The sequence below is a fragment of the Solanum lycopersicum genome, chromosome 7 (genome assembly GCF_036512215.1).
Source record: "Solanum lycopersicum chromosome 7, SLM_r2.1".
NCBI classification, from domain to species: Eukaryota; Viridiplantae; Streptophyta; class Magnoliopsida; order Solanales; family Solanaceae; genus Solanum; species Solanum lycopersicum.
Window position 1 is genome coordinate 50527286 of NC_090806.1, and position 26272 is coordinate 50553557.

General features: G+C 38.1%; 1 protein-coding gene across 1 annotated transcript; it reads right to left on the reverse strand.

Moving 5' to 3' along the window:
* Positions 1 to 20959: 20959 nt before the first annotated feature.
* On the reverse strand, positions 20960 to 25636 carry LOC138337484 (uncharacterized). The gene is made up of 3 exons (XM_069287397.1): positions 25428 to 25636; positions 24769 to 24848; positions 20960 to 21207 (listed from the first exon to the last, which is right to left on the reverse strand). The coding sequence occupies exons 1-3, from the start codon at positions 25634 to 25636 to the stop codon at positions 20960 to 20962; spliced, it is 537 nt and encodes a 178-aa protein (XP_069143498.1).
* Between the last annotated feature and the right edge of the window lie 636 nt (positions 25637 to 26272).

The window sequence follows — 26272 nt, forward strand, 5'->3', positions numbered from 1 at the left end:
AATTAACAGAATGAGATTAGGGGATCGGGTGTCACAAACCGACACGTAGAATTAGGGGATATGGTGTCACGAACCGACACGTAGAATTAGGGGATCGGGTGTCACGAACTGACACGTAGTATTAGGGGATCGGGTGTCATGAACCGACACGTAGTATTAGGGGATTGGGTGTCACGAATCGACATGTAGTATTAGGGGATCGCGTGTCACGAACCGACACGTAGAATTTGGGGATCGGAGTGTCACGTTCTGACACATAGTAGTAGGGGAGCGGAGTGTCATGTACCGACACAAGAGGAATAAAAATAATGAATCTTGAAACTATGTAAATAAATTCGAATCAAAAGAACCTATATCCCAAATGAGTATGGTGTGGAGACTTGAGTTCTCATAGGTTTGTTTGATGTGGTTAGACATGATTTGTGAACTTGTTGCTTTCACCTGTTGAGTATTATGGTTGATTTTATGATATTATATTATATATACTACTTTCTATTTTGAGTTGGCTAATGATATCTACTCAGTACTTGTGCCTTGTACTGACCCCTACTGGTATTTGTTTCTTGATTTATTTGTGGAGTGCAGCAAACGTGTCGTCGTCTTAAACTCAACCGCAACTCTAGCCAGTCTTCATTCCACCAGATTTCAGGGTGAGCTAATGCTTCTAGCTTGGACTGAATCTTCTTCTTCATGTCTTAATGCCTTGAAGTTCTGGCATGGACTAGCTTTTTATTTATTCTAGCTTTCTAGATACTCTTAGAATTAGTAATTTGAGGATAGATGTTCTTGTGATGATGACTTCCAAATTTGGGGGAATAATAAGTGTTTGAGCTTTTAGAAGTTATTAATCTATTTTCATTAATGAATTTTAAGTCTTCCATATTATTTTCTGTTTATTATTGTTAAATGATTGGTTGGTTCGCTCACATAGGAGGATAAATGTGGGTGCCACTCACGGCTCGATTTGGGTCGTGACAAACTTGGTATCAGAGAATTAGGTTCGTTGGTCTCATCACACAAGAACGAGTCTAGTAGAGTTTTAAGGAACGGTAGGGGGACGCCTTTACTTTTCTTTGAGAGGCTATAAGACTTTAGGAAAATTCCATTCTTTCTTTCTTTCTTTCGTGCTATTACTTTGATCCAATTGGAATCTAGGTGATAAAAATTGGTATCTTACCATCTTCACTCTATTTCGCAGATGGTTAGAACTAGAGCAACAATCGCACCAACATCAACATCGACAAGACAAGATGCATCTGAGCCAGGAGGCTGTAGCTCAAAGAGGAGCAGTGGCAAGAGGCCGCGGTAGAGGTCGCGGGAGGACGACCTCTAGAAGAAGAGGACGAAAGCCTGGCCCATTTGGTACTACGGCGGTGACTCCTCCACCGACTGAGGAAGTAGTAAGAGAAGGGGAGGATGGGGAGAATGAACAAGTGCAGAATGAGGGATTGCCACCCCAACCTACCCCAGAGATGATCAATCATGTTCTTTCTTATTTTAGCGGGTTATCTGATCAAGGTCAGACACCTCCAGTGTTTTCTGCACCAGCACCTCAGGTTCCGGAGGTACAACATGCTGCTACTATGGCTCCCCGCATGGATGCCTCATTGGAAATAGGCACATTTCCTCGTCTGACTACAAGGCCGATAATGACAAATGATCAGCATGAACTTTTCAGTAAGTTCTTGAAATTTAAACCTCCAGTCTTCAAGGGTGCTAAATCTGAGGATGCCTACGATTTTCTGGTTGACTGTGATGAGCTATTACAAAAGATGGGTATAGTAGAACGGTTTGGTGTTGAGTGTCAACCAACAGAGGCACCACTTATGACTTGGGCATCATTAACTAGCTTTTTTATGGAGAAGTATATCCCACGTACTTTGAGGGATAGGAAAAGAGATGAGTTCTTGAGCCTAGAGCAAGGTAGGATGTCGGTTACTGCATATAAGGCTAAGTTTCGTGCATTATCCCGGTATGCCACCCAACTATGTTTCAGTCCAAAAGAGCGGATTCGCCGTTTTGTGAAGGGGTTGAGATCAGAGTTGCGAATTTCAGCCTTACAGGTAGCGGCTACAGCGATATCTTTTCAAGAAATGGTAGACTTCGTGATAGAGGTAGAGCGAGTGAACACAGACGACTTCACCATGGCAACTACATCAAAAAGGTTTTGAACGGGAGGTGAGTTTAATGGTTCTTACTCTAGAGGACAGGGTTCAGGAGGTTACTCAGTCCGACCAATTCAGTCTTCAATCCAGACTATAGTTGGGGGTCCACCTCAGACCGGTCAACACTTCTATGAGAGACCTATGCCTGACTCCGGAGAGTGTTGTGGATGTGGGGAGACTGGACATATTAGGAGGAATTATCCAAAATAGAGTTATAGACCCCCAATAGCTAGAGGTAGATGTGGTCATGGTAGAGGCCGTTATTCTGGAGAACGTGGTGGCCGAGGTAATGGTGGTCATCAAAACGGCCGGGATGACGGACAAATGGGAAATACTGCAGCGCAACCTGTTAGAGGCAACGGACAGACTGATGATAGGGCCCATTGTTACGCTTTCCCTGGGCGGTCGGAAGCGGATCAGATGCTGTTATCACAGGTAATCTTTTGGTTTGTGATTGTATGGCTTCTGTATTGTTTGATCCTGGATCCACATTTTGTTATGTATCTTCCTTATTTGCTAATGGTCTTAATTTACATTGTGAATTGCTTGACATGCCTATTCGTGTTTCTGCTCCGGTGGGTGAGTCTGTGATAGTTGAAAAAGTGTATAGGTCTTGTTTGGTGACTTTTGTGGGGAGCAATACTCATGTAGACCTTGTTATGTTAGAAATGGTTGACTTTGATGTAATTCTGAGTATGACTTGGCTTTCTCTAAATTTTGCGATCTTGGATTGTAATGCTATAATTGTGACGTTAGCCAAGCCTGGGACAGATCCGTTAGTGTGGGAGGGCGACTTCACTTCCTCTCCGGTTTGTATCATCTCCTTTCTTCGGGCTAAGAGAATGGTAAGTAAGGGGTGTTTAGCTTTCTTGGCACATCTCAGGGATGACACTACCCAAGTACCTTCAATTGAGTCGGTTTCGATAGTTCGTGAGTTTCTAGATGTGTTTCCCGCAGACCTTCCTGGTATGCCACCGGATAGAGATATTGACTTCTGCATTGATCTTGAACCGGGTACTCGCCCCATTTCTATACCCCCTTATAGAATGGCTCCCACGGAGTTAAGAGAGTTAAAGGCACAACTTCAAGAGTTGCTAAGCAAAGGCTTTATTAGACCAAGTGCATCTCCTTGGGGTTCTCCTGTTTTGTTTGTGAAGAAGAAAGATGGGAGTTTTTGGATGTGTATAGACTACCGGCAGTTGAACAAGGCAACTATTAAGAACAAGTATACCATTGCTCGCATTGATTACTTTTTCGATAAGTTACAATGTGCTTGTGTCTTCTCTAAGATTGACTTGAGGTTCGGTTATCATCAATTGAAAATATGGGCAACGGATGTGCCAAAGACTGCTTTTTGGACAAGGTATGGGCATTACAAATTTCTAGTGATGTCTTTTGGTCTTACGAATGCTCCTGCTGCTTTCATGAGCTTGATGAACGGGATTTTTAAGCCATATCTGGATCTCTTTGTGATCGTATTTATTGATAATATATTGGTATACTCAAAGAGCAAGAAGGAACATGAGGAGCATTTGAGAATTGTATTGGAAATGTTGAGGGAGAAAAAGCTTTATGAAAAATTCTCCAAGTGTGAGTTTTGGCTAGATTCAGTGTCCTTCTTGGGGCATGTGGTTTCTAAGGATGGGGTGATGGTGGATCCTTCTAAGAATGAGACAGTGAAAAATTAGGTAAGACCTACTAATGTGTCAGAAATAAGGAGCTTTGTTGGTTTAGCTAGCTATTACCGTCGATTTTTCAAGGGATTCTCTTCCATTGCTTCCAAATTGACAAACTTGACTAAGCAGAATGTTCCATTTGTATGGTCGAACGAATGTAAGGAAAGCTTTCAGAAACTCAAGACCTTGTTGACTACTGCACCAATCCTTACCCTGCCAGTGGAAGGTAAGAATTTCATTGTCTATTGTGATGCATCCTATTCGGGTTTGGGTGCAGTGCTAATGCAAGATAAGAACGTAATTGCTTATGCTTCCAGGCAATTAAAGGTGCACGAACGTAATTATCCGTCCCATGATTTGGAATTGGCTGCGGTAGTGTTTGCATTAAAGCAATGGAGGCACTATCTGTATGGGGTTAAGTGTGAAGTGTACACAGATAATTGTAGCCTATAGTATGTCTTTACTCAAAAAGATTTGAATTTGAGACCGAGGAGATGGATGGAACTACTAAAGGACTACGATATCACTATCTTTTATCATCGGGGAAAGGGTAATGTTGTGGCAGATGCCTTAAGTAGAAAGGCAGGGAGCATGGGAAGTCTAGCCCACTTGCAAGTTTCTAGACGTCCATTGGCTAGAGAGGTTAAGATTCTGGCTAACGACTTTATGAGGTTAGAAGTAAATGAGAAGGGAGGATTTTTGGCCAGTGTGGAGGCGAGATCTTCTTTTCTTGACAAGATCAAGGGAAAACAGTTTGATGATGAGAAACTGAGCCGAATTAGGGATATGGTGTTGCGAGGAGAGGCTAAAGAAGCCATAATGGATGAGCAAGGTGTTTTGAGAATTACGGGAAGGGTATGTGTGCCCCATATTGATGATTTGATCCACACTATTCTTACAGAGGCTCATAGTTCCAGATATTCTATACATCCTGGTGCAACCAAGATGTACCGTGACCTATAACAACACTTTTGGTGGAGTAGAATGAAGCGCAAAATTATTGATTTTGTTGCCAAATATCCAAATTGTCAGCAAGTAAAGTATGAACACTAGAGGCCCGGAGGACCACTTCAGAGAATGCCCATCCTTGAATGGAAGTGGGAGAGAATTTCAATGGACTTCGTGGTTGGTCTTCCAAAGACATTGGGGAAGTTTGACTCCATTTGGGTAATTGTTGATAGGTTAACTAAGTCTGCTCACTTCATTCCGGTCAAGGTGACTTACAATGCAGAGAAGTTAGCCAAACTTTACATTTCGGAAGTTGTTCGGTTGCATGGGGTTCCACTCTCCATCATATCAGATAGAGGTACGCAGTTTACTTCTATGTTTTGGAAAACATTACATGCGGAATTAGGTACTAGGTTGGACCTTAGTAATGCGTTCCATCCTCAGACCGATGGTCAGTCTGAGAGAACGATTCAAGTGTTGGAGGATATGCTTCGTGCATGCGTAATAGAATTTGGTGTTCAATGGGATAACTTCTTACCCTTAGCAGAGTTTTTATACAATAATACATATAACTCAAGTATTGATATGGCTCCACTCGAAGCATTGTATGAGAGGTGATGTAGGTCTCCCATTGGTTGGTTTGATGCATTTGAGGTTAGACCTTGGGGTACTGACCTTTTGAGGGATTCATTAGAGAAAGTGAAATATATTCAAGAAAAGGTGTTAGCGGCGCAAAGTAGGCAAAAGGAATATGCAGATCGAAAGGTTAGAGACTTGGAGTTCATGGAGGGTGAACAAGTCTTGCTGAAGGTTTCACCCATGAAAGGGGTGATGCGGTTTGGTAAAAGAGGTAAATTAAGCCCAAGGTATATTGGTCCCTTTGAAGTACTTAAGCGAGTAGGGGAGGTGGCTTATGAGTTAGCCTTGCCTCCACGGCTATCCGGAGTGCATCCGGTATTTCATGTGTCTATGTTGAAAAGATACCATGGGGATGGAAACTACATTATTCGTTGGGATTCAGTTTTTCTTGATGAGAATTTATCTTATGAGGAGGAGCCTGTTGCTATTTTAGATAGAGAAGTCCGCAAGTTGAGGTCGAGGGAAATTCCATCTATCAAAGTTCAATGGAAGAATCCGCCGGTAGAAGAATCCACTTGAGAGAAAGAGGCTGATATGCAAGAAAGATACCAACACCTGTTTACAAATTCAGGTACTCCTTTTCCCGTGATCGTTCAGGGACGAACGATGGGTAAATTGGTATCTATTGTAACGACCTGTTTAGTCGTTTTGAGCAGCAGATTTTATTTCTGGAAAAACTTGCTAAGTCGACGGATCCCACGACGAACCGTCATGGGCACGACGGACCGTCGTGGGGGTCTCGTTTTAAAACACTTTGAATTCTGAAATTTGGGTACTGAAATCGACTCTCTGAACTTCACGACGAAATGGCAGGATGGACCGTCACAGGCGTGACGGGCCATCACAGACTATTGGTAAAAATCTAGTCTCTGAACTCTGTGACGGAAGCAGCAGGATGGACCGTGGCAGTCACGACGGCATGTCAGAGGCTGCGTAATCCCAGGCTGGGTCAGATTTCTATAATTATTTTAAGGGGCGTTTGGACTATTCTTGCTTATAATTATAAAGTTAGTGGTTTAATATTAATAACTCAATTACTTGGGGGTTAAAAGAGGTAACCTTGAATTAATTAGTGGGTTGCTTTGGCCATCTTTTATACATAATTATATGCTAATTAGGGTAAAATAAAGAGGGTTTCAATAAGAAAAAGAGAAAGAACAGAGAGAGGGAGAAATGTACGACCAAGAGAAAGAAGAGAACAAAGATTTGGAAAATTGCTTGCTTGATCAAAATTCTTCGGTGGAGGTAGGTTATGGTTTTTATGCTTTTCATAGTAAACTCTTAATAGCGAATGATATGTATTGGGTAGTATTGTAAACCCTTCTATATGCTTAACTGTGTCCTTGCATGATGTGTTTATATAATTGTGATAAAGTAAGCATGATGAAGCTATTGAATCCTAAATCTTGAAAACCTCTTGTTAATGATGATGCCTTGGTATAAAAGAAGGCTTGATGAACTAAAATAATGAGATTTATGATGCTTTGGTATAAAAGAAGGCTTGATGAACTAAAGTAACGAGATTGATGATGCCTTGGTATAAAAGAAGGCTTGATGAACTAAAGTAATGAGATTGACGATGGCTTGGTATAAGAGAAGGCTTGATGAACTAAAGTAATGAGATTGATGATGCCTTGGTATAAAAGAAGGCTTGATGAATTAAAAGAATGAGATTAGGGGATCGGGTGTCACGAACCGACACGTAGAATTAGGGGATCGGGTGTCACGAACTGACACGTAGAATTAGGGGATCGGGTGTCACGAACCGACACGTAGTATTAGGCGTTCGGGTGTCACGAATTGACACGTAGTATTAGGGGATCGGGTGTCACGAACCGACACGTAGTTTTAGGGGATCGGGTGTCACGAACCGACATTTAGTATTAGGGGATCGGGTGTCAGGAACCGACACGTAGAATTAGGGGATCGGAGTGTCACGTTCTGAAACATAGTAGTAGGGGAGCGGAGTGTCACGTACCGACACAAGAGGAATAAATATAATGAATCTGGAAATTATGTTAATGAATTCGAATCAAAAGAACCTATATCCCAAATGAGTATGGTGTGGAGACTTGAGTTCTCATAGGTTAGTTTGATGTGGTTACACCTGATTTGTGAACTTGATGCTTTCACCTGTTGAGTAATATGGTTGATTTTATGATATTATCTGATATATACTCTTTTCTATTTTGAGTTGGCCAATGATATCCACTCTGTAATTGTGCCTTGTACTGACCCCTACTTGTATTTGTTTCTTGATTTATTTGTGGAGTGCAGCAAACGTGCCGTCGTCTTCAACTCAACCGCAACTCTAGCCAGTCTTCATTTCACCGGATTTTAGGGTGAGCTAATGCTTCTAGCTTGGACTGAATCATCTTCTTCATGTCTTGATGCCTTGAAGTTCCGGCATGGACTAGCTTTTTATTTATTCTAGCCTTCTAGATACTCTTAGAATTAGTAATTTGAGGATAGATGTTCTTGTGATGATGACTTCCTGATTTTGGGGAATAATAAGTGTTTGAGCTTTTAGAAGTTATTAATCTATTTTCATTAATGAGTTTTAAGTCTTCCGCATTATTTTATGTTTATTATTGTTAAATGATTGGTTGGTTCGCTCACGTAGGAGGATAAATGTTGGTGCCACTCATGGCTCGATTTGGGTTGTGACAGTTTCATTGCTTCTATCTTCTACGAATCAACTCGGATCCCTGCTCTAGATACAATGTGACCAAAAAAAGCAACGGATTGCAACCTAAGCTCATATTTACTAAACTCAGCAAAAAAATAGGCTATCCTTGAGAGTATGCAGAACAAGTCTCAAATGACTTGCATGTTCTTCCTTACTCCTAGAGTATATGAGGATATCATTAATAAAGACGATAAGGAAGAAGTCCAAGTACTATTTGAATACTCTATTCATCAAATCCATGAATAGTGCATGAGCATTAGTTAGTCCAAATTGCATAACTACAAATTCATAATGACCATACCTACTTCTGAAAGTTATTTTCAGAATGTCACTATCTCTGACTCTGAGTTGGTGATAACCCGATCGGAGGTCTATCTTTGAGAAGTGACTAGCACCCTACAGTTGGTAAAAAAAGTCATCAATATTGGGTATGGGATACTTATTCATTATTATGACCTTGTTCAATAGTTTATAGACAATGCACATTCGAAGAAAACCATATGTCTTCCTTAAAAACAACACTGGTGCACCCTCTAGAGAAATATTAGGTCTCATGAAGCCCTTATCAAGAAGGTCTTTCAATGGCTCTTTCAATTTATTAAGCTCTGCTGGATCCATTCTACAAGGAGGAATAGAAATCGGCTGAGTGTTTGGAAGGAGATCAATTGCAAAGTCGATTTCCCTTTTGGGAGGGACTCCGAGAAGATCTTCAGGAAACACTTTTGGAAAATCACAAACAATTGGAACTGACTCAATAGTTGGGGTTTCAAGGCTATAATCCATAACCCAAACTAGATGACAGAGATATCCTTTAGATATAATCTTTCTAGCCTTAAGGTAAGAAATAAATCGACCCATAGGCGCTAAGCTACTACCCTTCCATTCTAAGATTGGTTCTTTTAGACACTAAAAATGAACAATCCTATTTCTACAATCGACTGAGGAATAACATGACTGTAACAATACATGACTAGAATGACATTTAAGTCTACCATTTTTACCTCTACTAGATTTGCTGAAGTGACTTTATGAGAGACTATGACAGGGCAATTTCTGTATACCCGTCTAGCTATAACTAGGTCAGCGATTGGAGATTAGACCAAGAAAGGTCCAGAGAGAGTTTCTGGACTAACACTAAATTGGACTGCTATACTGAGTTACAAAACAGAAAGTAGTCTTTGTTGTCTTTACAATGAGTGAACCATATGTGAGTCAAATCCTTCAGCTGGTTGGATGTCAATTTCACCCTATTACTGCTAGTTACTTGCATAACTCCAAATATTTTATTGATATCATCAATGAAGTTTTGTGGGTCCTCACACAACTTGGGACCCTGAAACTCATGTGAATATTTCTGAATAAATGTCGAATACTAGCTGCCACTGATCCACTATTGTTATTAGTTTGAACTCAAACTTTCTGATTGTTCTAGGTTTTCATACTTTAGCAAAAATATGAACAGACATTCTGAAACTCTACACTAGAAGTTCCTTATCTGGTACTAGATGAACTGCTTTTGTATTCTGTGCATTGGAAGTCCATGCCTAAGCTCTAAGAGGAGGCATGATCTAAAACGTAGAACATAAAGCTAGAGTGGAGTAATATCATACCTCAATCACGATACGATTAACAAGAAAGTGAAGTTTTTATTGAAACACTTTATAGCCTCCCTCTCATTATATGTGGTGCATTTTACAGCCATGAAAAGGACTCTACTTAGTGTGGCTCTTAAGACATCTTTGGTCACTTAAATCTAATGCTCTGATACCAAGTTTTGTCACGCCCCGAGCTACCTCTGAGACACGGACACAAAACCTAGGACGAGTGATCCCAAGCTAACCTTGCTGGCATGAATATGAGCATGCTATAAATAATAAACTGATGCAAAAGCTAAATGATAACTTATAATGAAAATATGGGGAATACCCATATGCTAAAACCGATATAATATAAAGACTGATGAGTTTAATACAATAGAAATATTAACTCAACACTAAGCTGAAACTAATTATGTCTTAAAATAGCCTCTAAACGGGACTAGAAATACAGGGACAAGCCCCCAGCTAAATCTAGAAAAACTTTAAACTAAATGACTAAAGAATGAAATAACTCTAAGGACTGTTGTCATCGAAGAATGAGGGCTAACCTTTGAATCTGTTGAATTGGAGATCAGAAATTGATCTATGCATGAAGTGGATGCTGAAAACCTGAACCTACATCATGAGAAGATGAAGCACACGTATGCGTCAGGAAAGATACTGAGGATATAGGAAAGACTAAAGATGAAATAAAACATAACTTAACAAGAAAAAAAGCAAGTATAATAATCTTAACACAATATAATGATTTCTTAGATAACTGGATGCAATGACAAATTTATAACATGCTAAAACTTAATACTAAATATACTAATAAAAAGGTCAATGAAGAGACTCTGAGTGAACTATGGGAGCTACTAATAACAGATAAATAAACCACATAAGCTAAATGTGGAGTCCAGTGTATACGCCCCATCGAGAGGACCCAATATACCCTACGAAAGGTATAAAGGCATTCTGGTGTGATCACTAAATATATTGACCACAAAAGGGACTTACAACCTACTTGTATAGTAGTTCTGGGACTAACTGGGAACGTTAAACCCTAGTCCAACTCATTATTATGCTACTCCCAATGAATTTTGTAAATTTACTGATTATGTCTATGTCTCTTTTACTAGATAGCTTGAAACTGAACATGCAAATATAGAATGAAACAATTAATCTTGTAATTATGCATTTGTAATTGAGGCATGTATATCTGAAGTGTCTGAAATATCTGACCTATCATATGTAATTAAATAACTAAAGAAATACAAAGGTAGGGTTCTGAATGTCATGCGATAATCTGAGCAATAACATGATAATTTGATTTAGAACATATATTTCATAAATTCATGAAGTTTTATCAATGTTCTTGTAAGCCTAGGTTTAATCATGACAAGAAACTAGGGCCCTAATAGGTGAAAGGAAGCCACTAGTGAAATCCCACATACATGGTGATGAAATCCACGGAGAAATACCTAAGTATTGGGGCTCGAACTGCTGGATCTTTTTGCTTCTTGAACTAGGGTTCTTGAGATTTTTATCCTTTCTTGCTTATAATGTTCTAACTTTTGATTTAATGATTTGACCAATATATGTTTTAATTATGTTTCTAGGCTTAAACTGACCAAAATATGATGATTTAGGGTCAAAACGACACAACTTAGGGGATAAAAGTAGTGGGAAAAGTTCAAAATACCCGTGGAAAACTTTCTATTGGACTAATTAACGGCCAGGACTGACGGTCTGTCGACTTACCAACGCCCCGTCGGTTGGCCTGTTTGACATGCCTTTTCTAAAATGGGCATAACTATTTACTCAGAGGTCATATTTTACCAAGGTCGATGTCTATGGAAAGCTAATTAATTTTCCATCTGTGGGTAGGTCATGATACACCAAATTCATTTTGTTCTAAGACTTATGACCATTTGAAGTTTATCCAACTGCATTTCCCCTTAACTGTCTCCTTATTTCCCACCTACGGATCGTGGTGGTCATCCGTAGCTCATATCAGAGAGTGGGCGAATGGGGGTCTCGATTGATGCTCATGGACTACAGACCTTAGTCTGACCTACAGAACGTTAGTCTATCCGTCGACCAATGCTTAACCAATTTCCCTTGGTTGAGATTTTTGGGAGTTTCTGATCCCATCAACGATTATGCAAGACGGACCTTGGGTTAGGATACGGTGCATCGATGGTCATTTAAGATGCAACTGCAGTATTTTCTGACAACTGATTTTTTGTCTATTTTTGATACGGGGTGTTACGATTCTATCGAACAAATGTAAATTTTAATGGTAGCTCTCCCATTAATTCTCATAAGAAAAGATGTATGTAGAACCAAATATACATCAATATCCCCAAGACAACACAAAATTTGTCATTTAATATAACCAAGTATGCCTAAATATCCTACCCAAGAGGACAATAACAGAAGTGGTTAATCTGATTCACTTCGAGGGTCCACTGATAGAAGAAAAACACACACGCGGACGTCGAAAGTGAACTCTAAACCACACCCTAAATGAAGTAGTTGGTAACATAAGAATGTGCATAACCATGGTGGAATAACTCCATATACTCCTTTCGTAGTTCCAATATCATACAATTTCATTCATTTGACTCTATCTCTTTGGTTTTCTAGTTACCCACAATCACTCATTTATTCCCTGTTATATGTGCAGAAATACTTGATTTATCGAATATCACATCCATTGAATTTAACACTTTCATACAAATAAAACATTATAACCACACCAATTATCTACCTTATTCCCAAACCATCACTAATGTCAAAGTATTCTTATCACATACACGTTCAAACTATGATTGTCTCTCTTTCTTTTTAAGCATGTTATGAAAACATGTGTCGTAAACAAGAGTAATAGGACTTATTTAAAATTTGATAGTACCTTTCCATAAAGATAAAACTATTAAATCACACCCAAAATTAACTCCACACCATTTTCACATACTATGCTTAAGCTAAATTTCTAAACCATCATATACCTCATGTCACCACTTACAAAAATTCTTGGTCACTCAAATTATTCGCTATATTATAAGCTACTAACCACTATTCATCATCAAATATCTATTTAACGCATCTTAACATTCTATGTATTCCCATTAGTAGAGGAGTATTAACCCGACTCCAAATTCTTAATAACATTGTAGAATTATATGTCACTGTGTACATCATTCTTAAGTCCTTTATCATAATTTGAGACATCTTACCCACATAAAAGACTAAATTTTTCATAACTCACTGTTTGTCTTCCAAATCAAAACTCAATCTTTATAAAAGTCAATGATAACCTCCTGGTCTTCATCGAACTAGTTCACATCTCACAGTGATATCTAAATTCGTAGGAAGAAATCAATACAACCTTCAATTACACCCTCAATGATTTAAACGAGATGCATTATTCCTTACCTTTTCTCAAATTCTTCTCATGATGAAAAACTATAAATATATTGACCCTTGAATATATCAGACTCTTGTTTCTCTAGCTCGCTTACTGATCTCATCCTTTTACAAAAAACCCATGATGCTTTACTTCGCAGTCTAAAATAAAATCTTTGAAGGAAACCAGTCCTTAGATCCTTTAACAATCAAAAGTAACAAACTTTATGGTTGAAAACATGCATAAGTTCTTTCACATACTCAATAGTGATGCACTCAATCATTTCTTTTTTTACCAATCCATCTCTGGACCATAAATGTATAATTGTGTAAACCAACCCTCTGATCGATCTATAATTTCTTTTACTTTGAAGATTTTTAATTCATATATCTTAGCTTATAATTGATCATCTCTTCATCTACCTTACCATATTCTTCATCAAAAATTCAACCATACTAATTACTAAATTCCTTTAAAAAAGAACTTATCATCCCACATGAGCTGAATGTTTGTACAACCTTTGTCAAATCTACTCCACTAGTTTTTTTTGAGAAATCTGATCAACATGTGATAATATTACCATAAAACAAAACAAAAAAAAACAGGTGAAATCACGAGTTCCTAAACCTAATTCTCAACCCTAAAGAAATACCTCTTTAGTCATTACAATCTGTCCCATATTCGTCAAAATCTAGGGGCTATACATATCCATGATAAAATAGAAAAATGTTGCCGAAGTATTAATTAGTGTCTTTCATAATCGACACTTAACCTGAGACTACTACCATCTCTTTGAACATAGTAGGCCATAAACTCAATACCAAAATTGCACTACCATATGAATCTTATGAAACAACTTAAAACAATAGCAACGAATGCATAAACATCTTAATGATCAATACCCATGATGAATAAAGGTTTCAACTTTAAGAACTTAATAAAAAAGATCATATCAGTCAGTAGTCATTACATGCCTATAGTGAATTAGGAAAACATATCTATTTCTAAGGACGCATATTTTCTTATTAGCGTTGGTGTTTCCAGTTCTACTACTCTAGTACTAGCCATATGCAAAATAGAGTGAAGAAGTTCAAATACCAATTTGGATCACCTAGATACTAATTGGACTCAAGTAGTACCATGAAAGAAAGAAGGAATGAAGTTTTCTTAAATTCCAATAGTCTCTTGAAAAAAAAATAAAAGTGTCCCCATACTATTCTTCAAGACTCTACTAGATTTATCCTTGTGTGATAAAATTACCGAACCTAAAGCTTTGATACCAAGTGTGTCCCTACCCAAAATAAGTCGTGAGTGTCCCCCACACTTAAACTCCTAACTAGGACAACTAAGGAATTCAAACCACAATATATGTCAATAATTCAACTACGAATAACAAAAATAATGGGGAAGCTCCAAAACTTATTAAAGTATCATTTTCCAAAAACTGAAACTCAACACATCAACGACATTTAATCTCCATATACTAACTATAAGAATATCAAATACTCCATAAGAAAAGAATAAAATGGTATCTGTTCGAAAAAATAGGATATCATTTCATGACAGAGAGTATCCAACACGAGCTTGAATGAATAGCTTACACTAGAACCTGATATGATGGACACTGGCTAGAGCTGAGGGCAAGTCGATGTCATTGGTAAACTCGCTGCACTCCATAAAAGGAAATCAAAGAAAAACACAAATAGTGCTTAGTACGAGGCTACGTGTACTGAATAGGTATCATCGGCCAGCCTGAAAAAGAAACGAATATACGATGAATAATAGTATGAACTCAATTATAACACTTAACAGGTGATACGAAAAAAAAACATGAATCAGTGTCAACAACACAAAAAACAGTACATAATAGTAAACAATATCAACATCATCCATGAGGACTCATGCCTCCAACTAAACCATTTCGGGAATTGAATCACACTAACTAAACTACATTGCATATTAAGCTTATTTGAAGAACTTAAATACTTTTTAAGTCTCACTTATTTTGTTTTTACTTAATTCCAAAATTATACACAAACTAAACCACATTATATAATTTTAACTTAATAAATCAACTAAACAACTTTCTTAGTCCAATTTTTTTAGTTTTAACTTAATTTCAACGTTATATTCACCAACTAAACCACATTATATATTTTTACTTATTTGAGTTTAGTTTTAACTTAATTCCAACACTATATAACCAACTAAACCATATTACATATTTTAACTTATTTGAAGAACTTAACAACTTTTTAAGTATAACGAATTTAGTGTTTACTTAATTCCAATACTATATTTACCCAACTAAACCATATTATATATTTTAAAATATATTTGAAGAACTTAACAACTTTTTAAGTCTAATTAGTTTAGTTTGAACTTTTTTCCAACACTATATTTACTAACTGTCATGACCCAATCATAACCCAGAAGCTTTAAATCTTGTTAACTATCATTTTCCAAAACCTGGAAGTCATCACAACGAGGACATCTAATTTCCAATTACTAAGTCTAATAGTATTAAAGACACAAAAATAATGAAATAAAGTAATTTGTGTCTTAAAATATAATACATTAGGTGATGGCTGAGAGAGTTCAACCCAAGGTCGAATGAATACCTTACCCTTGAACCTAATATGTCGAGACTTGCTATAGCTGAGGAAGAGTGCCATTACACTTGTTGCACTCCATAAAAGGAAAACAAAGAAAAACACTAGTAGGGCTCAGTACAAGGTAACATGTACTTAATAGGTATCATCGACCAATCCATAATAGAAACTAATACACAAGAAATAATAGTATAAAATCAACTATGACACTTAACAGGTAATAAGCAACAAACAACATTAACCAGTGTCAACAATAACAAAATAAGTATGTAATAAGTTAATAATATAAAGATCACACATGAGGACTCATGCCTCCAACCCAAACAATTTTGCCAATTGAGTTCTTTGAGATTGAATACATTCTGTTAATTTAATATGCTTCTCCTTTAATACTACCATATCTGAACGTTATATTTCAATCCAAAAATAGCACGTCGGAACGTGACACTCCAATCAAAGAATATCGTGTGAGAACATGAAACTTTGATCCTATTATATCGTGTCGGAACATGACTCTTCGATCAAGTTATATCGTATCGAAACGTTACACTCCTATACAGTAATACAATTGATTTATCATTTATTATCACCACTTTTCATTTCATTGATAATATTTCATCGATTCTTCTTTATTCAAGGCATCACTTCAATAAACAGGGTTCAAGAAAATAACTTCCATGGACTCAGGATTTCAGACCAATTACAAAACACACAACCAAGCCTTAAGACCACAGAACATGGTACATAGAAAACATTACAATATCATTCAACGCATATCAATCACTGTATATTGTTTACTATCAAATTGCATAAACAATAACCTACCTCCACTGAAGAACCGAAGTCATGCAAGTGACTTCTCCAATACTTTTCCTTTCCTCAATGCCTCCAAACCTTTCCAATCTATCAAGTATATATGCGCAATTGTAAGTTAATGAGTCTATACAAATTCATATTACTCTATGTATAACCTAGACAAAAAATCATCAAAAACAAATCTATACTCAAGTTCCTAATCTTAAGGTCCATTAATATGTCATGTCTCTTATGTCGTATATTCAAGCTAAGGTAAATCTTTATTCTCTTAATAACATAGATTTAATGGTATTTAAATAATATATTATATTTAATATTTAATTATATATCTTAATATATAAAAATACAACTTACAATGTGAGAACAAAATATTACTATGTAATGATGGAGCCACTGGTTATGAAACCAGTGGCCGACGTACTAACATCAATCCTGTCATATTCATATACAAAGTCACCATATAGTCCTTAGAACTCACTGTTCGATAACACAAATATATAATAATATATATATATATAATTAATCCTTATCCTTTCTCAATCATGTCCACATAACTATCCACTACTCTTTGTCCACAATAACAAAATAACTAATCATATAGTCACTACAATTATATGCAATGCATTTCTTCACAAATCAAATGCAATTATAATAATAATTATTTTCACATGTACACAATTTATCATATTCACATATACATACTAAACTTACCTGAAGCACTCATTCGCCTCCTTAGTGATTGTGCCGCCGTTCCGACAAAATTTCTAACTCAAGACAGGAACCCCTTATTATTATTCTTATTATTAGGACTATTTATAATAAATAGTAAATGTGACCCACTATAAATTTTAATGATATTTTCTTTAACCACTAAGTAAATATATTATTAAAACTATCCCACTAATTTATAATATATTTACATATAGTCCAAAATACCCATTAAGAATCTATCGAGTGTCTTTTATGAAATAAAAACACTCTAGTATTCAAAACTATCAAAAGGTTCGTCACAATAGATACCAATTTACCCATCGTTCGTCCTCAAACGACCAAAGGAAGACAATGATAAAAAGGGTAGTTGTCTCAACGATTACTCCCAAAATATTAGTACTCTCTGTCTCATCTCAAAAGTATTAAACTTACCAACTGAGATCTACACCTCCTCTTATACAATGTCTCAAATGCAATCATGGCAACACTCTAATGATAATTGTTGTTGTATGTAAGCTGAACTAACAACAACACTATTCCCAAATGAACTTTTCAACTGATATATTCTTCTACTAGACCTTGACAAAATCATCAAGATAAATATTTTCTAAAATAACCATGCTAAAATCATGAATAAATATTGGTTAAAATCAGGAGTGAACCTGAACCAACCATCACACACTCATAATTCATCAACCATCATAAAAATTATCAAGAATATATCCTCACAACATAATATTTTCCTGAGCTTAAGCTATTAGAATATGATCCTTAGACATCAAATAAGCATAAAGGAGAAAGTGATTAATACTCTAAACAATGCCTAGAATGAAGTAGTTGGTCACATAGGAATGTACATAATCACAGTCAAATAACTCTAGATATTTCCTTTATATTGTCCATATCAAACATGTTCATTCCTTTGATACTATATCTTTGTTTTCTTATTTTTTAAATTTTAGCTACGCACAATAAGAAAAATTCAAGTCCCCATTATAATTGCACACATTCCCGATTTATTGAACCACTCATTCACTGAAGCAAACACTCTTAATACTAACAAAACACATAACTACCATGATCATCTACCTTACTCCCAAACCATCATTTATATCAAAGTATTCTTAACAAATGCAGTTTCAAACTATGGTTATCTTTCTTTCTATTTAAGCATTTCATGACAATACGAGTCTCAACCAAGGCTAATAGCCTTAATTTCAAATTTGGTAGTGCCTTTCCATTGAAATATATGTATTAAATCACAACTATAGTGAACTCCACATCACTTCCACATACTATGCTTTAGATACCATTCAAACCCATCAAATACATCAAGCCAACACTTGGGAAAATTCTTGGTCACCCAAATTATTTTGTATACTATAAGATTGTAACCTCTATTCACCATTAAATGTCTATATAACACATCATAACATTCTATATAGTCCTATCAACAAAGTAGTATTAATCCAATTCCAAATTCTTAATAACCATGTAGAATTATACATCACCTAGTGCATCATTCTTAAGTAATATATATTAATTTTGAGCTATCTATCCACACATAAAACTTTAAATTCTCCATACATCATTGTTAGTCATCCAAACTAAAACTCATCTCTGTAAAAGTCGATGATAACTCAATCTCCTTATATATCAACATAGCTCATACCTTGAAGATTTTTATGAATTCACATATCTTAATTTATCATCGATGTAAAAATTCTAAAAATGGATATGTTATGTAATGCTTAATGTGTCTAGAATGCCTAGGATTGATGCGCGTAGAACCATATCTCTGAATCATTTCTACAACCAAGCCTACTAACTTGGGGAGTTATTTGTGCTAGAAAATATTGGTTTCATCCATGTAGGGCTCTCTAATATGAAGATTTACTCGGATGAGTCTTGTCACGACCCAAATCGAGCCGCCGAGTGGTACCCACACTTATCCTACTGTCTGAGCGAACCAACCAATCCAAACCCCAACGTTTCAACCATAATAAACAGAAAATAATGCGGAAGACTTAAAACTCATTAACGAAATCAATTAATAACTTCTAAACTCAAAACTTATCATTCCCCAAAATCTGGAAGTCATCACCACAAGAACATCTATCCTCAACTTACTAAATCTAAGAGTATATAAGAAGCTAAAATAACTAAAAGCCTAGTCCATGCAAGAACTTCAAGGCATCAAGACGTGAAGAAGAAGATCCAATCCAAGCTAGAAACAATAGCTCACTCTGAAATCTGATGTGATAAAGACTGGCTAGAGTTGCGGTTGAGTTGAAGACGACTGTACGTTTGCTGCACTCCACAATGAACAAAAGGAAAACATACAAGTAGGGGTCAGTACAAAACACGAGTATTGAGTAGATATTATCGGCTAACTCAAAATAGAAAACAATATATATCAGATAATATCATAAAATCAACTACAATACTCAATAGGTAGCAACAACAATGTGCAAGAATCATTGATAAATAACGTCAAGTACACCTAGGAGGACTCAATCCTCCATACCATACTTATTTGGGAAATAGGTTCATTACTTTGAGTATATTAACATATTTCAAGATTCATTCTCTTTACTATCTTGGTGTCGGAACGTGACACTCCGATCGTCCTCATACTATCCTGGTTTCGGAACGTGACACCCGATCCGTATATACTATCCTGGTGTCGGAACGTGACACTCCGATTCTCATCATACTATCCTGGTGTCGAAACGTGACACTCTGATCCATATACTATCCTGGTGCCGGAACGTGACACCCGATCCATATACTATCCTGGTGTCGGAACGTGACACCCGATCCTCACATACTAACCTAGTGTCGGAACGTGACACCCAATCCTCTATTACTATCCTGGTGCCGGAACGTGACACCCGATTCTCTAACCTCATTCTTTTAGTTCATCAAGCCTTCTTTTGCACCAAGGTATCATTATTAACAAAGAGGTTTCAAGGTTTAAGATTCAATAGCCTCATCATGCTTATTTTATCACAATTATATAATCACATCATGGAAGAACACAATTAAGCATATAGGAGGGCTTACAATACTACCCATACATATCACTAGCTATTAAGAGTTTACTATGAAATAGCATAGACCATAACCTACCTACACCGAACAATTCGTGATCCAGAAATCTACTTTTCCAAAGCTTTGCTTTCCCCTTCGTTCTCTCCTCTTCAACGATCGTTTCTCCCTCTCTCTGTTCATTCTATTTTTCTTATTCAAACCTTTTTTCTTTTACTCTAATAAGAATATAATTAAGCATAAAAGGTGACAAAAGTAACCCACTAATTAATTCAAGGTTATCTCCTTTAACACCCAAGTAATTTAATTATTAACATTAAACCATTAACTTCATAATTATAAGCAGGAATAGTCCAAAATGCCCCTTAAAACATTTAACAGAAATCCAACCCAGTCAGGTTTACGCAGCTTGTGACGGCCTATCGTGCCTGCGACGGTCCGTCGTGCCCACAACGGTCCATCCTGCCATGTCGTCGCGAAGCTCAGAGAGTCAATCTCAGTACCCAAATTTTAGAATTCTAAGTATTTTGGAACGAGATACCCTCAAAGGTTCGTTGTGCCCATGACGGTCTGTCGTGGGATCTGTTGACTCAGACAATTATTACCAGAAATACTCCACTGCTCAAAATGACTAAACAGGTCGTTACAATAGATACAAATTTACCCATCGTTCGTCCTTGAACGATCACTAGAAGAAAAACAAGGGCGAAAAGGAGTACCTGAATCTGTAAACAGATGTGGGTATCGTTCTTCCATATCAGCCTCTTTCTCCCAATTGGATTCTTCAACCGGCTGATTCATCCATTGAACCTTGATGGATGCAATCTCTCTTGACCTCAACTTGCGGACTTCTCTATCTAAAATGGAAACAGGCTCCTCCTCATAAGACAAATTCTCACCAAGAATAACTGAATCCCAACGAATGATGTAGTTTCTATCCCCATGTTATCTTTTCAACATAACACAAGAAATACCGCGTGCACTCCTGACAGTCCTGGGGGTAAGGCTAATTCAAAAGCTACCTCCCCCAAGAGCTTTATAACTTCAAATAGAGAAATATACCTCGGACTAAGCTTACCTCACTTGCCGAACCGCATCACCCCTTTCATGGGTGAAACCTTCAGTAAAACTTACTCACCCTCCATAAACTCCAAGTCTCTAACCTTGCGATCTGCATATTCTTTCTGTCTACTTTGGGCCGCTAAAAGCTTTTGTTGAATGCATTTCACTTTATCTAACGATTCCCTCAGAAGGTCAGTACCCCAAGGTCTAACCTCAAATGCATCAAACCACCCAATGGGAGACATACATCTTCTATTATACTGTGCCTCAAATGGGGCCATATCAATACTTGAGTGATAGCATTGTTGTATGAGAACTCTCCTAAGGGTAAGAAGTTATCCCAATGACCACCAAATTCTATCACAGATGCACGAAGCATATCCTCAAAAACCTGAATCGTCTGCTCAGACTGACCATTGGTCTGAGGGTGAAATGTGGTACTAAGATACAACCTAGTACCTTATTTTGCATGCAATGTTTTCCAAAACATTGAAGTAAATTGCATACCTCTATCCGATATGGTGGATAGTGGAACTCCGTCCAATCGAACAATCTCTTATATATAAAGTTTGGGTAACTTCTCTGCATTGTAAGTCAACTAAACCGGAATGAAGTGAGCAGACTTAGTTAACCTATCAACAATTACCCAAATGGAATCATACTTACCCATTATCTTTGGAAGACCAACCACGAAGTCCATTTCAATTCTCTCTCACTTCCATTCAGGAATGGGTATTCTCTGAAGTGTCCCTCCAGGTCTCTGGTGTTCATACTTTACTTGCTGACAATTCGGGCATTGGGCAACAAAATAAAAAATGTCACGCTTCATTCTACTCCACCAAAAATGTTTCTTTAGGTCACGATACATCTTGGTTGAACTAGGATGTAAAGAATACCTTGAACTATGAGCCTCTGTAAGAATAGTGTGAATCAAATCATCGACGCGGGGTAAACATACCCTTCCCTTAATTCTCAAAACACCTTCCTCATTGATTTTTGATTCTTTAGCTTCTCCTCGCAACACCTTATCTAGAATCCGAATCAGCTTCTTATCATTAAACTGCTTTCACTTAATCTTGTAAAGAAAGGAAGATCTTGCCTCCACACAGGTCAAAAATCCTTCATTCTCATTTACTTCTAGCCTCATAAAGTCATTAGCCAGAGTCTGAACCTCTCTAGCCAATGGCGTTTGGAAATTTGCAAGTGAGCTAGACTTCCCATGCTCTCTGCCTTTCTATATAAAGCATGTGCCACAACATTAGCTTTTCCCGAATGATACAATATAGTGATATCATAGTCCTTCAGTAGTTCCATCCACCTCCTCTGCCTTAGATTCAAATCTTTCAGAGTAAAGACATACTGTAGGCTACGATGATCCATATAGACTTCACACTTAACCCCATATAGGTTATGTATCCTTTGATTTAATGCAAACACTACCGCCACTAACTCCAAATCGTGGGTCGGATAATTATGTTTATGCACCTTTAATTGCCTCGAGGCATAACCAATTACATTCTTCTCTTGCATTAGCACTGCACCCAACCCATAATAGGATGCATCACAGTAAACAATGAAGTTCTTTCCTTCAGCTGGCAAGGTGAGAATTGGTGAAGTAGTCAACAAAGTCTTGTGCTTCTGAAAGTTTTCTTCACACTCGTCCGACCATACAAATGGACCACTCTGCTTAGTCAAGTTTGTCAATTGGGAAGCAACGGAAGAAAATCCCTTAACAAATCGACGGTAGTAGCTAGCTAAACCAATATAGCTACTTACCTCTGTAACATTAGTAGGTCTTACCCAACTCTTCACTCCTTTGATCTTAGAAGGATCCACCTTCACTCCATCTATAGAAATCACATGCCCCAAGAAGGACACTGAATCTAGCCAAAACTCACACTTAGAGAATTTGGCATAAAGCTTTTTTTCCCTCAACATTTCCAATACCATTCTCAAGTGCTCCTCATGTTATTTCTTGCTTTTTGAGTATACCAGTATATCATCAATGAATACAATGACAAAGAGATGCAGGTATGACTTAAAAATCCCATTCATCAAGCTCATGAAAGCAGTAGAGGTATTCGTAATCCCAAAAGACATTACTAAGAACTCATAATTTCCATATCTGGTCCGAAAAATAGTCTTGGGTAAATCCATTGCTCGTATTTTTAATTGGTGATAACCAGATCTCAAGTCGATTTTTGAGAAGGTACAAGCACCTTGTAACTGATCGAACAAATCATCGATGCGAGGAAGAGGATACTTGTTCTTAATAGTTACTTAATTAGTTGTCTGTAGTCTATGCACATCCTAAAACTTCCATCCTTGTTCATTACAAACAAAATCGGAGCATCCCAAGGGGATGCACTTGGTCTAATGAAGCAGTTGCTTAACAACTCTTGAAGTTGGGCCTATAACTCTCTTAACTCAGCGGGAGCCATCCTATAAGGGGGTATGGATATGGGGCGAGTACCCGGCTCCAGATCAATATAGAAATAAATATCTCTATCCGGTGGCATACCAGGAAGATCTGCAGGGAACACATCCAGAAACTCACGGACTATCGAAACCGACTCAATTGAAGGTACTTGGCTAGTATCATCCCTGAGGTGCTCCAAGAAAGCTAAACAACCCTTACTAACCATTCTCTTAGCACGAAGAAAGGAGATGATATGAACTGGAGTGGAAGTGTAGTCACCCTCCCACACTGACGGATTTGTCCCAGGCTTGGCCAATGTTACAGTTTTAGCATTCGAATATAAGATTGCAAAATTTGGAGAAAGCCAAGTCATACCCTGAATTACATTGAAATCAATCATTTCTACAATAACCAAGTCTACATGAGTATTGCTCCCCACAAAAGTTATAAGACAAGACCTATATACCTTTTCAACTATCACAGACTCACCCACCGGAGTAGAAACACGAATAGGCATGTCAAGCAATTCACAATGTAAGTTAAGACCAGTAGCAAATGAGGAATATAAATATGAAAATGTGGATCCGGGATCAAATAGTACAGAAGCCATGCAATCGCAAACCAAAAGATTACCTGTGATAACAGCATCCGATGTCTCCGCTTCAGATCTCCCAGGGAAAGCATAACAATGGGCCGTATCACCTGTCTTCCCGTTGCCCCTACCATGTTGTGCCGTAGTGGCTCCAGTTTGCCCGTCACCCCGCCGTTTTGGTGACCACCATTACCTCGGCCACCACGTCTCCAGAATGACGGCCTCTTCTATAACCACCTCTACCTCTAACTATTGGAGGTCTGTAACTCTGTTTCGGACAATACCTCTTAATGTGCCCAGTCTCCCCACATCCATAACACTCTCTGGATTGAAGCATAGGTCTCTGTGAGAAGGACGAAGTCTGGGGATAACCTCCAAACTCAGAGAAATGTTGACCGTTCTGTGGTGGACCCCCAGCTACAGCCTGTAGTGAGGACTGAATTGGTCGGACTGGGTAACCACCTGAACCCTGTCCTCTGGAGCAAGAACCATTAAACTCACCTCCCTTACAAAACCTTTTAGACGTCGATGTCATGCTGAAGTCATCTGGCTTCACTCCCTCCACCTCTATCACGAAGTCTACCACTTCCTGAAAGGATTTCGCCGTAGCCGCTACCTGTAAGGCTGAAATTTGCAACTCTGACCTCAACCCCTTCACAAAATGGAGAATCCGCTCTTGTGGACTGAAACAAAGCTGGGTGGCATACCTGGATAATGCACGGAACTTAGCCTCATACGCAGTAACCGACATCCTGCCTTGCTCTAGGCTTAAGAAGTCATCTCTCCTCCTATCCCTCAAGGTCTGGGGGATATACTTCTCCATAAGTAAACTAGAAAATGATGCCCATGTCATAGGTGGTGCTTGTGCGGGTTGACACCAAACATGTGACCGCCACCACATTTTGGCATTTCCTTGGAACTGATAGGTTACAAACTCAACGCCAAATCGTTCTACTATACCCATCTTGTGTAGTAGCTCATGACAATCAACCAGAAAATCATAGGCATCCTCAGATTCAGCACCCTTAAAGTCTGGAGGTTTCAATTTCAAGAACATTCTGAAAAGTTCATGCTGATCACTTGTCATAATAGGCCTTGTAGTCAACCGATGAAACAGGCCTATTTCCAATGAGGCATCCATGCGGGGAGCCACAGCAGTTGCATGCTGTACTCCTGGAACCTGAGGTGTTGGCGCAGAAAACATTGGAGGTGCCTGACCTTGATCAGACAACCCACTGAGGTAGGCGAGAACCTGATTGATCATCTCTGGGGTAGGTAATTCCTCATTCTGCAACTACTCATTCTCCCCTTCCTCACCCTCTCTTACAACCTCCTTTGTCGGTGGAGGAGTCACCACCCTAGTACTAGATCGGCCAGGTGCTTGTCCTCTTCCTCTAGAGGACGTCCTCCCGCGAGCTCTACCACGGCCTCTAGAGGAAGAGGACAAACACCTGGCCGATCTAGTACTAGGGCGGTGACTCCTCCACCGACAAAGGAGGTTGTAAGAGAGGGTGAGGAAAGGGAGAATGAGTAGTTGCAGAATGAGGAATTACCTACTCCAGAGATGATTAATCAGTTCCTTGCTTATCTTAGCGGGTTATCTGATCAGGGCCAGGCACCTCCAGTGTTTTCTGCACCAGCACCACCGGTTTCAGAAGTACAACATGCAGCCACTATGGCTCCTCGTATGGAGGCCTCATTGGACATAGGCACATTTTCACGTCTGACTACTGGGCCTATAATGAGAAATGATCAGCATGAACTTTTCAGTAAGTTCTTGAAATTGAAACCTCCGGTCTTCAAGGGTGCTGAATCGGAGGATGCTTATGATTTTCTGGTTGACTGTCACGAGCTACTACACAAGATGGGTATAGTAGAACGGTTTGGTGTGGAGTTTGTG

What these genes read in the sequence shown, in the direction of transcription:
- LOC138337484 (XM_069287397.1), bottom strand. Translation starts at nt 25,636, where the DNA reads ATGATCAATCAGGTTCTCGCCTACCTCAGTGGGTTGTCTGATCAAGGT. An exon ending in CAGCATGAACTTTTCAGAAT is followed by an intron (nt 24,849 to 25,427) that starts GTTCTTGAAATT and finishes TTCTTGCTCCAG; the next exon opens with AGGACAGGGTTCAGGTGGTT. An exon ending in TGGGGGTCCACCACAGAACG is followed by an intron (nt 21,208 to 24,768) that starts GTCAACATTTCT and finishes GTTGGGATTCAG; the next exon opens with TTATTCTTGGTGAGAATTTG.